At 44.5% G+C, this 21,118-nt stretch overlaps 1 protein-coding gene across 3 annotated transcripts in view; it reads left to right on the top strand.

Annotated features, from left to right (window-relative positions):
- The window catches only part of ABHD6 (abhydrolase domain containing 6, acylglycerol lipase), a 35,679-nt gene extending 15,147 nt beyond the window's left edge, over positions 1-20,532 (top strand). For all 3 annotated transcript variants that reach the window (XM_054034918.1, XM_054034920.1, XM_054034919.1), the window contains exons 4-10: positions 4,443-4,599; positions 6,119-6,232; positions 8,418-8,550; positions 12,768-12,925; positions 14,760-14,814; positions 15,887-15,987; positions 18,494-20,532. In XM_054034918.1, the coding sequence (XP_053890893.1) occupies positions 4,443-4,599; positions 6,119-6,232; positions 8,418-8,550; positions 12,768-12,925; positions 14,760-14,814; positions 15,887-15,987; positions 18,494-18,670 (895 nt within the window). In that variant the 3' untranslated portion in view covers positions 18,671-20,532. The remainder of the gene's footprint in view (positions 1-4,442; positions 4,600-6,118; positions 6,233-8,417; positions 8,551-12,767; positions 12,926-14,759; positions 14,815-15,886; positions 15,988-18,493) is intronic.
- The last annotated feature ends 586 nt before the right edge of the window (positions 20,533-21,118 follow it).

The following is a 21,118-nucleotide window of genomic DNA, read 5'->3' as shown; positions in this document are numbered from 1 at the left end:
GGGGAACCCCCAACCCTCTACACCCACCTTGCCTCAGTGGCTACTGCCAGTCATCATCTACCCTCCTCTCACTGGGGCAGACTGCAGTCTGTAAAGGCCACTCATCATTGGCAAGGAGGTTGGACCAGCTGCCTCTGCCTATTTCCGGGCTGCACCTCCCAGCCCCAGTACCTGCATAGGCCTTTATCAAGGCCTCAGCCTGGGGGGGTTGCCAGGCTGGAGCTCCCCAGCACCGCTCTGCTTCAAGTACCCTATTCCCAGGCAGCTACATCCTTCTCCCTCCAAAGCTAGAGAGAGACTCTGACCAAGCTCTTTCCTTAGGTCTTCTTATACTCCCAGCCCGGCCCTGATTGGCTGCCTCAAGCCCGCTCCTGATTGGCTCCCCCAGGCAGCCCTTTCCCAGGGCTGTTTTTAACCCCTTCCACACCGGAGCAGGGTGACCGCCCCTCTACGCTAGGGCTCCTAGGTGCTACAATAATACAATTAATCAACAAGAAGAAGTAGCACAAGCCTATTAACAGACAGCGTGAAGCCTGGTGCTGCAGAAATTGGTATTTTGGTGAGTGAAAGAAACAAAAATGCTTTTTCACTCTCATGATTAGATTGTGGAACTCGTTGCCACAGGGTGTCACTGAGGTCAAGAATTTAGCAAGATTCAAAGAGGGATTGGACGACGATATGGATAACAAAATATCCGCAGTTGTTATAGCACTAAAAGTAGAGTTTTGGAAAGGATACAAAACCAGTCATCAGGGTTTAAGACAATCTCTCAACTAGTTGGGATTAGGATGAGGCCTTCATGGGGAGATGGATTACCCCAAATCTGCCTATGCTGGGCTTTCTTGCACTTTCCTTTGAAGCATTTGGGTGCTGGAGAATAACAGAATAAACAATACAAATTCTTGGGCTGATCCAGAATGGCAGTTCCTATGTTCTTGTAAATATTTAGTCAGTGGAGACATAGGCAAGAGTTTCAGAGTAGAGAAGATGTTAAGAAAAGGGCTGATGCCAGAGAGCTCTGAGGAGCCAGGCTGAGTAGGCAGGTAAGAATGTGCAATATGTTTTAAAAAATGGTTAGGGACTGAGGGAGAAGTCCATGGAGTTTATGCTGAGGAATGGCATGGCTGCATCAGCAAGGGGGGGAGAGGATGAGAGGATTTTTCTAAAGAGATAAATGCCTGTTTCTTTTCTAAGCTTAGTTTTGAGTCTACATCTGTAGTAGCTGGATCTGTAATGCCTGGATAGAACTAGGAATTGCGTAGGAGTCTTGTGTACATTTTTGTTACAGAATATCCAGCAGTTCTGCAGAACTCTCCCCTCCCCCCCCCACTTCCTGTGAATCTCGTTTCTTCAGAATTTGTATTGTTTAATTTGTTTATTCTGTTTTATTAGAAATTGTTTTTTTTTGTTCTCGAATCATATTTTCTTTGGGAATGAGAGGCTACTCAGTCCTCTTTCAATCCATGGACCATTTCCACTTCTCAGGGTAGACTGAGCTCTTGAGAGCAGGCTGAGATCACAGACCCGACAGGGGTAGCCAGTGACAGCGTGTCACAATTCAAAACCTGTTCTCTTTGTCCCCCCATTCCCTCTCTCCCCTCCCCATTATTGTTCTTACGGGTTGCACTAGGTCTACAAAGAGCTACACTCTTAATGATAGAGGCCATGGCCTTAGTTTGTAGTTGGGGTGCTACAGAATGTCTTTTTCCCGCTCACCTGCTTTTGGCGTGTGTCTCCATGCAGGGTTTGAGCTCTGAGGCTGCTCCATCTGGCCGTGGATCGCTTCCTCCTTTGCTTCGTGTGCTAATCTGTTTAGCTGCCATTCCTGCCGCTGCTAATAGCGTTAACACCTTGTGAGGGATCAGTTCAGCTTTGGACAGATTATTTTGTCTTTTGCTGAATTGATCCATCAGGATCAGTTGCTAAAAATGTTAATATCTTGCCCAGTGATGGTTTACACGGGGCACCTGAGGCAAACTTTAAGACACTTACTCATTCAGGGTGAAATTCACCTCTGTACGTAGGACCTGCACAAGGTCTAGGCACCACATAAGTCCCACATAAGCCCTCAAAATAGGACTTACAGTAAATAAGGATTGAGGTGCTGCATAAGCTTTTTGCTGGCTCTCTGCACCCTCACAATGACAACACAATCCAGCCTTAGTGACATCATAGTCGCTTCTTATATAAACTGATATTACACAAGCTGGTATTTATCAATATTCTGGTCACCAGATACTTTGCAATTATTTGTTTAATGTGCAGACAGGGGCCAGAGTCTAATGTCAGTCTGAGTAACTGTGTTGACTTCACTGAAGTCAGTCTTGTTTTCACTTCAGTGTCATGGAGCTTAGAATCTGCTTGGTGTTGCAAATTCTTGCTTTGTTTGCCTGAATGAACCTCCATTTGTTTTAACATTTACCTATGACACTCAGGATTGGTCCCAGACAGAGCAACAGCAAAAAGGAAAATCTTGTAAAAATAGAGCCCCAAACTGATCAAAGTTAGCGTGAGATGACTAGAAAGCCCTTGTGCTGAGCCTTGAAGAGGAGGGATTTACGAGACATCAGCAGGGAGGGTGTTGCATACATGCAGCCCCACTCCCCAGCTAATTTCAGATGGACAACTGAGAGCAGCGACAGCCTGGTTGACCTCTCTTGCCTTGTGAGAAGCAAAATGGCTGTTTGCGTACCTCAGGCCTAAATGACGAAAGGCCATAGAGACCATCAGCAAAACTTTGGTTTGAAACCAGTGCATCATTCCAATGGGGCTTTATTTCGGCTGGAAGCAATGCCGGATGCTGTATAACTGTGCACAATATTGTCCCGGTCACTTTTTGCTTTAAATGGTTTTTCAAATATACTAAAGCAGCTGTCAACAATTCCCCTTTGACACAGAGTGCTCCCTTTCAGATGGGCACCCTAACACCAGGTTTACTGTCCTACTTCCCCCCTCAAGTTTCTAATGACTTCACCATAGGCTCTCTTGTCTCAGTAATACGCCTCCTTAGGGCCAGTTTATTACAAAACTCTAGTGCAAATAATCTGAAACAAAAGTCCTGAAACGTAGCCCATTTCTCACGCCCCGCCGCCATGCAGTCCTTAAAATCCCATGTGATCTGGTCAGTAGACATAGCACATACCACACTCGGGAGCCTTTCACCGCTCCTGGGCTCTTCTTCAGTCCTCTCCTGTCCTGCCAGGACAGCCGCTTCCAGCTGCAACCCCCCAGCCTTTCTGCTGGGAGTTCATCCTCATCAGGGAGCATCCAGCACTGCCCCAGTTCTATTAAGCTCCCATCTTAAATAGGCCAGAAAGTAGGCCCTGCACCTGTTCCCCAGCCCTCAGTTCTCTGTCACCGTCTGGTTCCAGTGCACCAGTGTGGAGACCTCAGCAGTATGCCCCTCCGCTGCTCGCCTGTCTTTAGCCCGCTTTGGCCCTCAGCTCTGGCTCTCCAGATTGCAAATCAGCAGGCAACTCCCTCTGCCGCTTTCTTGCCTTCCATTCGCTCCGGTTTGGGGAGTTCATCCAGAAAACCCCTCTTCTGCCTTCCCTGAGGAACCTTCTACAGTTTCCTTCAGGGACCTCCTCCCTCTCTGAGTCTGCTCTGCCCTCATAGCTGGCCAAACCAGGAGCATCTGTTCTAGCAGAGGGGCGCTGGATCAGCTTCAATTAAAGGGTCAGCCACCCTGTGGCAGCAGGCAAACTATTAAACTTTGATAAAGGTTTGCTAGCTGTTCTGCTCTGTTCAAGTTCTCAGCACCCATCTGTGGGGTATCCGAGTGCCTGTTGCCCCAAAGATTGGGTCCGCCCCAGTGCACAGGGCCCCCAAAAGCCCAGCACACCATTGGAGCCCCACTTTCCATGTAAGTGGTGTATCAGTCCCTTGTGGGGGCTGAGCTCTCTGTGACATTTTTCATTGAACTTAAATGAGCCAGCGTAACAACTCCTGACATTTCATGTCCATCATACTTTGCCTTTACATGTGTCATTTTACCCAAGGGTCTCCTTGTGCTTTTCAAACATAAACTAAGCCTCACGATTCCCCTCTGAGTAAGAAAGAATTGTTTGTGTCCATATTAAAGATGAGTAAACTGAGCCAAAAGAGGCTAATCTTCAGCACATCCTCTGAGGCGTCCTCAACATCCATTGACTTCACTGGGGATTGGTGGTGCTGAGTATTTGCAAGAGATGTTCAGTACTGCTTAGAATTGGACCCTGAGGCCCAGATCCACAAAGGTATTTAGGTTCCGACCTTCCATTGAAATTGGTAGACGTAAGGTGCCTAAATATCATTGAGGATCTGGGCATTAAGTCACTTGTCTGCAGTCTCGTAGCAAGTCAGGGTCTGGAATTGAACCCAGGAGTCCTGTGTGCCTGTCTTGTGCTCGGACTATTAGATCATGCTCCAATGTCATGTTTCACTTATTTCTTTGTCTTTAGGTACTGGCGTCGAGCACTGGGCATGCAGGTTAGATATGCTAACTATGATGATTACCGGTTCTGTTTTTCTTATCGAGGGAGACCTGGATTCAGACCATCCATACTGATGTTACATGGATTTTCAGCCCACAAAGATATGTGGTTGTCTGTGGTCAAGGTATGTTTCCATTTTTCTAACAACAGATGGATACCGCCTGAGCGAGAGAACACTTTTACTTGCAGTGCTGTTGGTGTTGTGAAAGAGGGGTCTCTTGCTAGCACATTAGGAAGCTTAGCTATACTGATCACAGCTATGACAATTATTTTAGAAAACTAGAAATATCCTCAGCTACTGTACATATTGATCATCTGATGCATTCCACCTCTTTTGTCATTCAAAGTTTAGAGGATTTATGCTTCCAGACTTAATAATGTCACGGGCTTGTTCTATACTACAGAGTTAGGTCGACGTAAGCTGCCTAATGTCAGTGTACATGCTACAGCCTTGGCTCCCCCCAGTGTAAGTGCCCTATTACATCAACATAATAACTCCACCTCCATGAAAGGCTTATGTCGGTATAGATAGAGTAATGCAGTGTCTGTGTCGACGCTGCGTTACTTACATTGGCTGTTGGATGTCATTCTTGTCAATTTCACGGTTCCTGCATGGAGCTCTAGGCCGGTGGTGGGCTGCTTCTCTTCAGTTGGTGGAAGTGCTCTTGGTGAGGACGTGCACCATCAACACAAGGAGGGTAGTGTGGTCATCGGCCACCTCCGTAATTACTGCAGTGGCTGTAAGTCGACCTAACACAGTTTGACTTAAGTTTGTAGTGTAGACATGCCCATAGAGTTTAAGGTCAGAAGGGACCATCAGGTCATCCAGTCTGACCCCTGTATATCACAGGCCCTTAAATTGTACTTAATAGGATGGAGCCTTTTCTTAACAGCTGGAGTCTGGTGTATAATAATCCTGGTGAATAGGTCATTTCCAGTATTTAATCTACGGGGCTAGATTCGCACTCTAGTCTGTGCTAGCACCTAGGCAGAGTCCAGACCCAAAATCTGCTTGGGGAGAGAAGGTTGTGGTCTCAGAAAACAGGCTTCATCTCCTTAACACTGGAAGTGTTCTTAGAGGCCTTGCACCACCCCAAAAGAGGTGATACTGGTCAGAGTGAACGTGTACATGGGATGATTATGGGAAGTTCTTATTTCACACTTCCCCACAGTAACTCCCACCTGCAGAGCTCCTATGGAGCCAGCAGCAGGAAGTAAAGTTGCTCTCTCCCAGCAACATCTCGGAGGGAAAGCAGCCAAGGAAAAGCAGTGGCCAGGCTGTGCTGAGAGAGAGAAGCTTTGTGTGCAGGAAATCTAGCCCGAGGTATTGAATCACTTCTCAGACTGGGTGTACACATACCAAACATTCATCACAGAGTCTCTGTTTCCCCCCTTTTCCCTCCCCCTCTCTTTTTCTTGGATTCTATTTTTTAAACAATAAAACTTCTTTAAGCTTATAAAAGACAATACCAACTTGCAGTGAACGAATGTAATATGGTGCAGCCATTGGCCTCACTGTACTAATCAGCACAACAGTTCCCAGAGAGATTCTAATAGGAAATCAATTTCTCCCCCCCTGTAATTACCAGTTTCCTTCATAGCATCTTTCTCTAGGCTAACTGCCCAGCGCTTTGTTTCCGCAGTTCCTTCCGAAGAACCTGCACTTGGTCTGTGTTGACATGCCTGGTCATGAGGGAACTACCCGATCATCATTAGATGACTACTCCATCAATGGGCAAGTTAAAAGAATACACCAGGTGATGGCCTCAGATGTGTTCTATGCCGGTTCTTCTCCGTGTCCCCCTTCCTGGGCAATCAGGGTATATGGGTTTGATTTGTCTTTGAAGTGATTGGAAACCAGGATTTCTTCTCTTTAGAGGATTGAAGGTGAAAGATGGAGGGCTAGATTGTGCCCTTGGCTCAGGCCTGTGTAGATGGCAGCATGTGAGTGTGCCACCTCAGGAAAACCCCTGAGAAGTCATTTCCCTGCTCACCTCTTCTTGCAGGGGAAATCATCTACTCCTGGCCTGTAGCAAGTGCAGTTTACTTCTCCTTTCCCCTCCCCTCCTGCAGCTCAGCTGTGCATTCCTTTGGATCACTAAATGGGCCAGTATTGCCTTTGCTCCTTGGCTCTCTTTCATGTGCTAAGTTGCAGCCATCCTGCAGAAGGAACTTTGCAGAGGGAACGTGTCCCTCTGTTCTTTCAAGGACTAACCCCCTACCGCGTGACTGATTAGCCTGGACAGTCTTACTGCTTTAGGCACATTCGAATACGTTAGAAAATTCAGTGTGCAAATTACTGCTAGAACCCGGTGTCCCAGAATCAGATGAGTTCTTAAAACCCTGCAGCTCACAGGAGCTTCGTATGATGGGAGAGTTTTTTTTGTACTTTGCTGCTCAGATTATAAAATGTGTAAATTTTCCTTTCAGCATAATGGCTGAGCCATGCAGGGTTGTAATTAAGGGGTATGGCAGGGCTGAAGAAAAATGCCTGTAGTGGGGTGGGGGGTACGGGACGTGGAGGCACAGCAGTGGCATTTTCCCCAGTCGTATACTCTGATTTCAGTTCCTCTCCACCCACAAATCTTTTCAAGAGCCAGCAGTGAAAATGGGCAGGGATCCAGGATCACCACCTACAAGCCCGCCTCCCTCCCCCCCAAGTCACTCACGCACCGCTCTATCACATTAAAAGCGACAAAGAGTCCTCTGGCACCTTATAGACTGGTATTGAATCCCCATCTCTGTAAAAGCTGCCAAGTGCCTCTGTCCATTTCCTTTGGCATCATCAGCAGACGCCTTCCTTGTGACTCTGTTGCTTTTTACTTCACATTTGATTTAAGTATATAATATATTCTGGGCCAGATTCTTATTTATGCGAACACCTCTGCACTGCCAGAATGGTGTACAGGAACCTACATGTGAATGAGTATCAGGCCTCGGTGGAGAGCGTTAAATCTCTCTTAAGCTGATCTCTGCAGCAGAGCTCTTAAAATGGAGAGGCGGTTGGTAAGATGCTGCAGAAATAAACAGCAGGTGTGGACCACACTTTTGTATTTTATAAGTCTGCATTTTTCCCCCTTGTCCCTTATTGGCATTATCAAGATGGATGGGGCTGGAATGTAGGAGAGAAGAGGAACAAGACCAAGCAGGAAGGTGGGAGGAGGTGAAACAGGGACTGTTGTTCTCTATAACGTGGATCAGGCTGCAATTTATTTTTGTTTCTTTATTTTCCTTTCCTTTAAAGAGGGATATAGATGAGGCTGGATGGTTCAGAGGCTTGGTAACGGCCTGTAGAGCCTTTAAGCCTTAGCCGTTCCAATGTTGCCTGGGTCAGTAGTGACTGAAAGTTATCATCAACGCTTGTTTGCTATCCTTCTAGTTTGTAAGCGCCTCTGGGCCAGGGACCTGTGTTTTTGTTTCTGTCAAGCACCAGCCAGACCTGTGAAACAATAAAAATAACAACAGGAAAGGAGAGTGGTGTTCTCAGTGCCGTTCCAGTGGGCAGGTATCCTGTCACAGATGCTGCTTCCACGCTTGTTGCTAATTTGACAATCTCAGCAGTGGCTAAAAACTAACAGGTCATGGACCCCAAACTACTCTTGTAGCTCTCAAGCTTGTTCTCTTGCTCAGGGACAAGGCACTTTGCAGGGACAAGGTGGGGAAGCTTACCCTGCTCTGTGGATGGTGATGTCCACCCTCAGCACTGTTAAGCCAACGTCTTCCATGGGAAATAAGTTTCCTTTTATTTAAAGAGGACGCACGGGGAATCTCAAGATTCTGTGGATCCACCACACTGCTCTAGCTTTGCTTTTAGGATTTACTGCAATGCTGCCAGGACCTCATGATTACTATATGCTGTAGCTTTGGAGTTTATTTTTTCTAATGACTCTGATTGTAACTGTGCAATTGCTCCCTGTGGCCTCATTGCCCTTTCCATTTCAGTTTGTTGAATGTATCAAGCTGAACAGAAAACCTTTTCACCTGATTGGCACCTCAATGGGTGGAAATGTTGCAGGAGTTTATGCTGCTCAATACCCAGCGGAGATTTGCAGCCTGTCTCTTGTATGCCCTGCAGGTGAGTGGCGCAATAAAAACTGAGTATGGAAGTAGCTAGGTATCTACTCTGTACCAAAGGAACCTAGAGCACCTCAGGTAGTACTGAATCCAGTGTAAACTTTGTGAATTAGATAGTGGGAAGAAATATTTGGCACCAACTGAGATTTTAGAATCCAGTTTAGATTTATTTATACTCCGTAAGACTAATTAGACTCTAACAGAATAGTACATGTACTTCTGGAACACAGCACATGAAGTGTCAGATAACAAATGCTGTGAGAGCTGAATTCCAGTCTGTGTTTTAAGCCCCCTTTCTCACAGCTTTCTCCAGCAAACTCCTGTTTAGGCTGAAACGGTCTGTGCTTAGTCGCAGCCCAAAGGTGACTTTGTTTTCTGCACACACCATTTAAAAAAAAAACAACTGTGTTTGCATAGCTCAATATTGGCTGAAGCTGGGGGGACAGACAATCTATGATTTTGAAAAAGGTTGGTTCTGAATTTATTTGAGCTGCGAACATTTAAAATGGAATGTTCACACATGCACATAGTGGAGGACGAATCTGGGCAGAAAGAGAGCTGCCTTAATTAGTCCCCCCCATCCACAATGCCCACTGCAGAGGAGGACGACACACATCATCAGCACCTTTGCTTTCTGCTATCTTGGACCCTATGCTACACCAAGGTAGAGGTTTTCAGAAATTGCAATGCAGGGAGTAGCTTTGCCATCTGTTGCAGGGGAGGGAGGGCAGAGATGGAAGTGTAGATAGGAGGAGGGACCAGGAACATGGAGGAGTATTTGCAGGCCCGGCAAAAGAGTTGCTGTTTCCTTACTGGCTTTTGCAGATCAAACGGTTGTGGCTCTCCTGCAGTGGTGGCGTTTGGTATCACAGCAGCTACTTCTGTTATAGGCACATTGAGAGGTAACTGGAATCCTAAATGTGGACCCTTACATCTTCATACGGAGGCACAGAGGTTTAGTTCCAGGATTGCCATTGGAATTGGAATGAGTTAAGAACATAAGAATGGCCACAGTAGTTCAGACCAGTGGTCCAGCTAAACCAGTATCTTGTCTTCTGACTATGGCCAGATGCTTCAGAGGGAGTGGACAGAACTGAGCAATTATCGAGTGATCCATCCCCTGTTGTCCAGTCCCAGAACCTGGCAGAGGCTTAGCTGTGGGGCTAAGCTCTGAATGTTTTGGTAATGTGTGTGTAAAAGTTCAGTGTTGTATGCAACGGAGAGATTGCTAAATGTGTCATCTTCCTGTTTTCAGCATGGTGGAAAGAAAACCCTTAGACCTTTCTTAAAATCAGTTTTTTGTAATACCCATTTGACTAGAAACTTGTAAATTGAAACACCTTCTACCAATGATGCTTCTTGCCAACAGTCTAATCTTAACTGTTGGGTAGCTAGGCAGAGTCTGCGTCAACCCTTGTGCTCTGTGTGATGTTTCTAAGGGAGAGAGCACAAAGCCATATGGCTTGGACAGGAGTGGCTGAGATGAATGGAAATGGGGGTGGCGGCGGAGGGGGGTGGTCAAGAGAGGTGATCTGAACTGACTTCATAAGAAGTGTCTGTTTTAAACCTGCGGGGGATTTAGCTGTATAGTCTCATCTCTACAGGTCCGATCCTCACATACAGTAAGGCCTCTCTACAGCACTCTGGTAACGTAAGAGTCTTGAAGTGGGTGTAAATTACATTGGCCCTGCTTTAAGACATCGTTACGCTGCCAGGGAGCTGTAAAGAGGCCTTACTGTAAGTGAGAATTGGATCCTGCATGTTCTGAAAGCCTAAAAGGGAAGATCGCTTAGTTGATTCTTCCCAAATCTGCCACTAAATCCCCCATGCTCTCTCCAGCTGTTTAGAGACTGTTACAAGAAGGGAAGTTACTCAGTAAATGTGAATTTTGAAGTACCTGGTTATGCAGAATTTCACATTTCATCAACTTACTCTCCTGTCTTAATACCTGGCCGGACTATTCAGTACAAGCTAGGGAATTAAATGCTACAAATGTGTCTGAGTGTTGGCACGGCGTTATCTGCGTGCAGGGAAGGCTTTGGTGTTTGCCCCTGTTGTCAAAACAGCTCCTCCTGCTTCTTATCCAATAAACTAGTGATTCCAAGGCAAGAAATAAAGGGCAAAGTGGAATGTTACCTAGTTATCACTTGTGCTGCTCTGGAGAAAGAAAGTGATGTGAATAACTGTCTGTGTGTGTGTGTCAGGCATCTATGAATTAGCCAGTGGTTCTCAGCCTGGGGTACACGTATCCCTGGGGGTCCGCAGAGGTCTTCCGGGGATACATCAGCTCATCTAGATATTTGCCTAGTTTTACTACATGAAAAGCACCAGCAAAGTCAGTACAAACTGAAATTTCATACAGACAATGACTTGTTTATACTGCTCTATATACTATACACTAAAATGTAAGTACAATGTTAATATTCCAATTGATGTATTTTAGAATTCTAGAGTAAAAATGAAAAAATAAGCCATTTTTCAGTAATAGCGCACTGTGACACTTTTGTGTTTTTATATCTGGTTTTGTAAGCAAGTAGTTTTTAAATGAGGTGAAACTTGAGGGTACACAAGACAAATCAGACTCCTGAAGAGTCACCTCCTAGTGAAGAGGTTTGAAGTAGAACTGGTTGGGGAAAATTTTTGCAAAAATGTTGTGTAAAGCCTAGTGTCACTTAATAATAATAATAAATATTTAATTCCATTGGCTCTGTATTTTCTCTGCAGTGTGCATTGTTAATTTCCCAGCACCTAGAGATAGCTTAGCAAATGATGCATCCAGTAATAAAGTGCTGGTGCTTCAGGAGTTCCCTGCCTGAGAATTCATTTGGCGGGCAGGTTGCTGTTGCCACCTGCAAATTGTATGTCCCACATCATGAGGAGACCTACAATGTCCTGCTGCAGCTTAACTATAAAAATAATTAGAAAAAGATAATAGAAAATGGAGATTTGTTTATTGTTTCTATCTTCATCAGGATTTTTTGTTGGTTTGTTTCTATCTTCCTGTATGTGATGAGTTATTCACCCCACTAGCTGTTGGTGGTATTACCATTCCAGCAAGCAAACATCCATTCATAATATATGTAAAGTATTTGTCAGATTGCATCCTGCACCCACTGTATGCTCCTAGCTTTCCTTCTGCATCTCCTTCCACACCCGCAATTGAGTACCCACCTTCCCTGCTGCGGCTTCTGGCTTCCTCCTGTGTAATGCACTGTTAGTGTATCAAGGAAATGCACTTCCTATTTTATTAAAATGAGAAATTCTCTGCATAGTGTTTGGGAGGCAACCAGCCACGGGAGCAGTCGGGTCAAAGCTATGGTGAGTAGGGAGGGCTGAGATATCATTTGGTAAATACTATACATGTGTAATGTGTAATTATACACCCTCCCCTTGGTTGAATGAGTAAGCAGGCAAGTAGGCCATAGAAATCGGTAATTGAGTTCCCCTGGCTGAACTTCAATCATTTTCAGGAATAGATTATATTGTACATGTTATATATTATATAATATATATGTTATAGATAGTCATAAAATTTTAATTCCATGGATGGAACTGGGAATGGGATTCACTGGTTTTTTGTTTTGTTTTGTAAGTAGGTAAATTGTGGCCTATGGAAAATGGCAGTGTTCCTTTTGATAGGCTTTTAAAAAATTTCCGGAAAAAGGGTTCCGGAAATTAGAAAACAGGAGAAATCAAGATCTACCAAGGAATGAGAGAAAGAGAGAGAATGAAAAGAGTTATTTTGTGAGAACTCTGACAAACTAGCTGAAATTCTGGTTCAACTGAGAAATTACAAAGGTTCTCTCATCCACTTCACACAATTCGGTAAAATTGGCAGGTTCCATTTATGAGAGGCTCCCACAGGACAGAGATGCCAAGGTGTTGCAGGGCAGAACCGTATCTTGATTAACATTTCATCGGTCTCAGTTCATTTTGAATAGTATGTGATAAAATCAGAGGGTTTATTTTTCTTCAGAAGAAAGGGGGACTGGGAGGAACACTAAGCAGGTGTGTTTTTGCGCTGTGTTTAGTGCTATTAGTTTGATTACCATAGCTATTAGCGGAGGCTGTCATGGCTGCGTGAAAGTTTACAACAGTCAAATGTACAGTACGCCCAGAAGTAACTACCTTCTGTGGCAAGTTGCCATCTCTAGGAAGGGCTGTCTTGTTGTCACTTTTGGATTTTAGCATGTGGATATTTCTGTTCATCGTATGTAGGTCTGCCATATCCAACTGATAACAAATTTCTTAAGCGTCTGCGGGAGCTGAAAGAGTCTGAACGTATTGACAGGATTCCTTTAATTCCATCAACGCCCGAGGAAATGGCAGACATGCTGAAGCTTTGTTCTTATGTGCGCTTTAAAGTACCTCAGCAGGTAAGAAATCCCAGTCAGTCATCATCTTTAATCATGGCAGAAGGTAGTAGACTTGGCCAGGATGGGCCATAAGCAGAATAACTCTCACAGAGAGAGTGAGAGGGCAAGCTTGCCTGTCACTGAAATCCAAGCATTTTAAACAGAACGGTTGTGTCAAAGACAATGAAACTGAAATGGCACAATCTAGGATGTAGCTTAGAACAGTGTAATTCTCCAGGTAATGTTACTATATATTTATGGAATGGGAAAGAAAGAACTGTTAGCAATTTGCACCGAATGCTGGCCCCCTAAGACACAGTTTGAAATTGTCCATCAGGGCAAGAAATTTGTATTTATATTTGTTCAGGTCCAATTCTGCAGTCTTCACTAGGTCAAACATGCTTTGATTCATCATTGATGTGATCCTAGCAGAAATATATCTGAAAGTATACACCGAAATATAACCGTGGCATTTTTGTCTTCATGCTTCTTGAAAGGAGCCAAAAGAGCTAATGAAAAGGTGTGGGACTTCTGCCAAAATCCCTCTCTCCTCCCCTTCTTGTGCTCCAAATCAACTTGGAAGGTTTCACCCTTATGACTAGTCCTTCATTTTGAGTATCTCTGAAATTGGATCTTTACAAAGGGGCATGTTATTCATGACTAATTTTGTTTGATTAAATCAGGAAGGATTATAATGGACATACAGGTTGTTGGCTGTAGAAGGTCTGGCATTTGCATAGTTCTACCAATAGCTTTTCTATCTTTTTGACTTCATAGAAACTTCAGAAGGTTTCTGTTCAGAAATGTAACTTCTTTACAGCAACCCTTGCAGACAGTGTCAGGTCAGTGCTCCTGGGGGTCTCTTGCTCCTGTGGTGCCGCCCTTCTCTGGAGATTTATCCCTCTTAGGGACGAGAATGTTAATGGGAAAATATTTTCCACAGTCTCTAATTTTCCATAGACTTTAAGGCCAGAAAGGGCCATTATGATCATCCTAATCTGACCTCTTGTATAAAGTAGGCCATAGAACCTCCCCCAATAATTTCTGCATCTAACTAGTATCTTTAGTGGTTTAGACCACTTTCCTTTTGTTTTTTCCAGCCATACTCGCCTGATGCTTTCCTGTTGGAAGGATCTAAATTCTTTGGCAGCTTGGTGGGAAGTCTGGATGCTTTTAGTGTGTATATATAGATAACAGGAAAAGCTAGATAGACGAAAAGTTATCATCCAGTACATAAGCGACTTGTTTGTTCTTTTTTTAGCGAATTCAGTGGAAATGTTAATTGTTCCACTGTGAGGAAAAAGGAACTTAGCAATATGTTTTCCTTAGGAAGTCTTTGATTAATTATAGGAGAAGAGGAAATGTAAAGTAATGCCAAGGTAAGGTAATGAGAAGTATTACTTTTATGTGAATAATAAAGAAATGTATGATAACTCCTGAGGCAACCTGGCAAGAGTGCATAGTCTGGCTTGATAGCAAATTCCAATTGCACATTATGAAGGACATTTTTCTGCTTCCTTTTTATCCTACAAGTTTGTAGCCCCTTTTTGAGGAGTCAGATCTTGTGTGAATAATATGCTTACTCTCTTGCTCTGCAGCGATGTAACAAAGCCTTGTTTCCCAGGCATTACGGCAACAACCTGTTGTCAGGTGTCTCCAAGTAAGCTTGTGCTTTAGTGACATTGTGTAACGCCCAAAAGGACAGACCAGAAGAGGTCCCAGAATCAGATTCTGGGCACAGTCTTGTCCAGTGTCCCCAGGAAACTTCTCCATGAGCTGTCACCTGAGTGGCAGCGTGTGGGCCATGTGTGGTGTGTCTGTTCTCTTACCCTGATACACATTTATTTATTTATAGATCCTGCAGGGCCTTGTTGATGTTCGCATCCCACATAACGAATTTTACCGGAAATGTAAGTGCGCTGGTTCTGCTCTGCTAGAACCAAACATAGTCTCTTGATCTGTATCCTAAGTACTCAGTGTGTGTACAAATCTATCCCCCCTCATGCAGAAGGGGACCTAGTTGCCTCCACAACAAGGTTTCCCTGTGGTGGATGGTTCACCAGTGTGGAGATTCCCTGCTGGTGGAGGAGTATGTAGGGACAGTGTCATGGGGCACGCATCATCCCCCCCCCTTCTTGCAACCAGCCCTGTGAGGAGCTAAGGGTGGAGTCTGTGTCTCTTCTGCACCCGTCTTTCCCCTGCCCAGCAGTATTGTGAGCTGACAGAGTCCCCACCCAGCTCCAAACAAACTACACGTTCTTCACAGAGGGCCTCCCCCAAAAGGAGAAAAAGAAAGCAGACCCTCAGGTTTATTAATCAAATGTTTACTCCAGAAAAACCCTGCCTGCACCCCCTAGCCAAATCCTTCTCCATAGGCTTGGCTACCCCGCAGGGCCTGACTATTCCAGGCCCTAGCTCCCTCTTCTGAATGTAAGGGAGGTGTGATAGAGCAGCTGCACCTGCCCTGGTGGGTCCGCTTCAGGGGCTGAAATAAGGGGGAAGTAATTGGGAGGGGAGTGCCGCTCCCCTTCTCATTAAAAGAATATAGCAGCCCTCCTCCTCGGCGGGACAGTTAATTTCCCCCCTCCTGTTTGTATCTGCTTTAATCATTGGTCAGCTTTAATTAACGCCTGCTAACAGAGTGGGGCCGTTGGAGAATCTTGTCATGCTAGAGGTCACAGACATGCTGTCCTCCCACTCATGGATCCTGGAGTGAACTGTGGTTTGTGGGCAGGCCCTATATCCTGTTCTGCTCCCCTGTGGGCCAACTGGGGTACAGTCCCCTTGGGAACACAGCAGTGTTCCCCTCCCACTGTCACCCCCTCTTGCAGGTTTTCCTTATTCAGACAAACCCTCGCTGGTGGCCACAGGAGCCTGCTGAAGGAATAAAGGAAATCACTCACTCAGGATTCGGGCCATGCTGAGTAGCAGTAAATGGAACAAATCCCACTTGTGTTTGACTAATTCTTCTCTGCTGAAAAGTATTTTTAGAAATTACAGATGAAAAGTCCAGACACGCTCTTCATGAAAACATGAGCAAGATCAAAGCCCCAACGCAGATCATCTGGGGAAAACAAGATCAGGTACTGCTGCTACTGTGCTGTTTTATTTTTTTATAAAGGATTGGTGCTCCATTTCCAGCTGTATGAATGTTACATAAGCAGCTAGCACTAGTGACTTGCATGGTGCTTTACAGACCCGTAGTAAGAACACAAGGTCCCTGTCTTCCCCAGGGATCTCCTAGTCATACGGGAGTCTATGAAGGATGATAGGAGGGAACAGACAACAGAAAGGAAAGGGGACAGGGAGAGCAGATGTGGGAAGGGAGTTGGCTACCAGGAGCTCAGATTCTGTCTGCTTAATTGTCGTGAGGGAGGGAGCAGCTAGTGGAAAGCTCACTGAAAGAAGTGGGCTGGGAGGAAGAATTTTGAAGCAAAAAAAAGAGTTGTCTTGGCAACGAGGAAGAGAGAGGCTGTTCCTTGGGTAGGCGGCAGAGGAAAAGAAAGGCACAAGGATGCAAGACTGGGAAGGAGACCAAGGGAATGTTAAAGAGTGAGGAGAGGAGCATGTGCGTGCACACATTTGCAAAGGAGAGAGGAGAAGATTGTGTACCTGGGTGCAAAGGAATACAGGAAAACGGGCTGAGACATAAGCAGGGGCGGAGCTGTGTAGAAGGGAGGCTATAATGTCAATTCTTCCCTGCGCCAGAGCCCCTTTACGCGGCTGTGGTGGCCGAAAGGTGGTGGAAGTGCTGCAGGGATAGGGAGCTCCCCTGCCGGAGTAGCCCTACGCCAGTCCCCGTCATAGAGGGCTTTCAGAGGTGGGAGGAGGTGGGGAGGGAGGGAGAGAGGCCAGTGTATTATGCTCTCTGGATCTCTTCTGCTTCCCACGGCTCATAAGAAGCCATGAGCAGAGCTTGAACTAGAACAACTGTGAGGTTGCTTTAACTTCTACTAGGAGCCAGGCAGGCTCCCAAACAGCCCTGGAATCCAAGGACTGAAAGATAGGTTAGAGCCACTTCTGCCCTGCTCTGCCCCCCAACCACACCTATTCAGGAACTCAAAATTGGGGCCTATATCGTGGGATAGAAGGAGAAATGTAACACTGTCAGAACCAGTAAGTGGTCTGGAACCAGCTGGAAATAGGATGGATTTTAAAATAAAAAGGAGTGATGAGCTTGGAACTCATTTTTTATTTTTAAAGAGTGTAGTGCTTGTGAAAGGTACCCTAGTGATAACTCCTTCTCCCTGGGAGTCCCTGCTTCCCCTCCCACACCACCCATAGGCTACCTCTCTTTGCCAATGGGGTCATGTCCACCTTGAATAGAATTTGCCAGATGAGGGCTGGTTTCCCCTTCATCTGCTTGCCTGCCATGGAGTGTGGGCTGTATGGATCCTACTAGTCATCTTCCCTAGTTACCCTAACAGAGAGGGGAACAGACACTTCTGACAGGAGAGGTGCTACCAGCACTGGTGGGAGAAGGTGCTTCTGGAGCCCCTGCTGATAACAGCTAAGAGGGAAACGGAGCCCAAACTGTGGCTGAGGATGCTATAGAGTAGCCTGAGTTGCCACAAGACCTCTAAACCAGGCAGGGGAGCCAGAGAGAAACCTAGTCTGTTTAAAGCCTTTCCTATGCTCATAGATCATGTTAAGTGATAGGGAAATTCAGATGAAATAGAAATAAAAGTAGAGACTTGCATTTGGACCGGAGAGACATCTACGGTGAACATTGTCAGTGGAACTGGGTAAGTGGTGGGAACATTCAGACTCCGTTCACATTGGGAGCAGAACTCTGCTAGCCACAGTGCTCATTACACTTGGGGTTCTAGCATGGTTTCCTGCATCAATATGAACAAGGATTTTTTTTTTTTTTTTTTGGTCTGCAAACCATGTTAGCACTTTGTTTATAAAACTGTGCTGCAAGGGATAGAGGTATATGATTTACCCACTTACACTCATGCATCTGCACAGACATGCACAGAGAATGCCTAAATTGTCACCAGTAGGATTCTGTTGCCTGTGGTCAGTGCCTGAATTATTCCCAATGCCAGGCCTGGCTTGTACACAGTGCAGGAGGGCAGAGGAGACACCTGGATATGAGCTATTCCTGAAGAATCTGTTGTGGGGAAACAAATGCATTCCATAGTAATTTAGTATCCCATTTTGATGTAAAAATACCCAAGAGATGGTTCAAACAGGGTCATGGAACAGCCAATAAAAACTTAGTCTGGGTCTACACTACCCGCCTGAATCGGCGGGTAGAAATCGACCTCTCAGGTATCGATTTATCGCGTCCCATGGGGACGCGACAATCGATCCCCAAATCGACGCTCTTACTCCACCAGCGGAGGTGAGAGTAAGCGCCGTCGACAGGAAGCCACAGAGGTCGATTTTGCCGCCGTCCCTACAGCGGGGTAAGTCGGCTGCGATACGTCGAATTCAGCTATGCTATTCGCGTAGCTGAATTTGCCTATCTTAAATCGACCCCTCTTCCCCCCCCCCCCCCCCCCCCCCCGTAGTGAAGATGTAGCCTTAGATTCAACTCTGAGACTTTTTTCTTTGGTTCTTACTACTTTTTCTGTCATTCAGGTTCTGGATGTTTCTGGAGCAGATGTTCTAGCAAAATCTATTTCTGACTGTCAGGTACATATTTTGGAAAACTGTGGACACTCTGTGGTAGTGGAGCGGCCCAGGAAAACGGCAAAGCTCATATTGGAATTTTTCGCATTGGTGCACAACACAGAGAACAATAAGAAACTAGCTTGAACTTCATGTAGAGTCAAGCACTTGAACATGTTTTGAGTTGTGAATTACTGATGCTGTGATAAGTTCTCAGGGATCTTGTACAAAACATGGCGAATGTGCCAGAGTCCCTGAGGAAACCAGAATCGTTGATATATAAAGCTGTAGCGCTAACAACACACAGTGACCTAAGGGATCCATTGAGCAATCTCCAGTTTTTTAAATATAAAACTAGAAAATCAGAAAATTCTAGCCATGGAATGTACTGAAAACTTGGAGTTTATGCAGCCCATGATATCTGATCGTATTTAATGTAAAACTTATTGGAACATAGGTGTTAGACGTTGTTAGAATATGGAAGGAATAAGTGAAGAGGGAGAACTTCATAGACTGAGATTTAAGGTATTTCTGCTACTTAGAATCTATTGCATTGCATGATAAATTGTTATAAAAGAATTCTGATGTTCCAGGCATTTGCTGAAGTGCTGTTGATATAACTCATTAACTTATGATTTATGCAGAAAATGAAGGCAACACATAAAACTTAGTCCGCAAAAGGAAAATGAGTGTCTGTCTGGGATGTTTACACTTACTGTGGATGGATTTTTACTCCCTGAACAGCTCCTGTGTATATATACTGCCTTAACAGTTTAGAATATTGAGGTGTTTGTACAATCTGGCTTTGCTTAAAGGGGGATACTTTCTTTTGATGTTAAGCCCATGTATATAACCACTCAAATATGGAGAGCAGTTTCAAGATGGTTATTAAAACAAGTGGAGAAAAACTCCTGGAGCCATTTATTCTTTTAGGTTTGGGGCCTGATTAAGCAATAATACTGTATATAGATGAGTGAACGAACAAATTCAGGTTAACACAAGGGGTGAGCTCTTAGATCTTTTATATTCTATTGTGTTGCTGAATATTTTGATGTACATAATGAGTTTCTTAATGAATTCTGTGAATTCTGTGATTGGTAATGTAATTGAAAACAAGTGTAACAGATGTAAGCTTAATGAGATAATTGTAATAATATTGGTTAGATGCTATACAGGCTCGTGTATTTCTTACCTTTTACAATATGAATTGCTAGCAGATGGATTATAAGCTCCAATGGAATGCATTTTAAAATATAGTGGTGCAGAAAAGTACAAAATACAGTAGTGTTTCCTTTTGATGATTTGTATGTGTAATTAAATTTATAGTCGTAACTTTTATCTAAATGAAATTATATCAAAACAAAAGAGCCAGACTAGTTACGTTTTGTTATCTGTGATGCACCTTTTATGACATGTAGAGATTGATTCTGGACTGCCTCACCCCCAGAACTATGCAGCTCATGTCCCTGTGTATCTTCAAGATCAGCTGCTGTGCATGCATTCAAGCTATGCAGCAGTTCATGCTGCAGCACTGATGAGAATCTGCTCCTTGGTCTCAAGCATTGCTTGTATTTAGTAGAAAGCTCAAGAGTGCACTGTCTCCTTGAAAGCGTGTGGGATGACATCATTATACACCTGCCACCACTCATTCCCTTTGGACTTCTTACTTGGACATCAACATTTGACATTTTTTCTAAACTGTAAAGATTCTTGTAGACTGTATATTTCTATTTAAGCCTGCATTTCTAAGAGCCACCTTTGAGCTCCTTTTCCAATGTACTATGATCTGTATATGAAACCCATTGCTAGTCTGTCTTTTATTTAAAGAGAAAAATCAGAAACATTACATTACATTAATTGCTTGGTCATTGTTTCTACTCTAGGAATAAATACAGACAAAGTGGCTGACAATTTTATTTGTGAAAAGCTGGAAAAAAAAGTTGTTAGATGTTTACATGGTTTCCAGAATATGCAAAGGACTTAAATTATTATTAAAATCTAGTAATTTACGGAGTGCTCCATGCATGAATTTTTCATTGGGGGGGGGGGAGAGAAGGGGGTAGATAGTGCTGGCCATCGAGGGGGTGGGTATTTTGAAATTTCTGTGAACTGTGTTATTAAAGCCCAATTGCAATGATGATTACTTCAGAGTACCAAGAGACATAAAGCTAGCAGTGAGGGCCAAATTCTGCTTTCTTTAACGTCGGTGGAGTTTTGCCATTGCATTCAATGGGAATACAGGATTTGGGCCTGAAAAGCTTCAGGTAAAATTGGATTTCAAATGGCAAATCAGGTACATAGGTTCTAACTGACACACATTCAGATTTGAACAGAAATCTGCCACTTTTTGCAGATGACTGCTCTAACCACTACACAATGGAGTATTTTGATGTGGGGCTCTCTCAACCTCTTCTGTTGAAATTCTTCCACTTACTATTTAGTTATTCAATTAAATTGGGCCAGAGAAAGAGAATGACTCTATAGGCCCATGAATAGGGCGCTCCCCTGAGAGGTAGCAAATCCCTGTTCACATCCCTTTTCCTCCCCTGGTAGAAGGGGGACTTGAACCAGTGGTCTCCCACATCACAGGTGAGT

Source organism: Malaclemys terrapin, chromosome 7 (genome assembly GCF_027887155.1).
Source record: "Malaclemys terrapin pileata isolate rMalTer1 chromosome 7, rMalTer1.hap1, whole genome shotgun sequence".
NCBI classification, from domain to species: Eukaryota; Metazoa; Chordata; order Testudines; family Emydidae; genus Malaclemys; species Malaclemys terrapin.
Note: the sequence above shows the minus strand (reverse complement) of the source record. Positions and strands in the feature narration are given on the sequence as shown.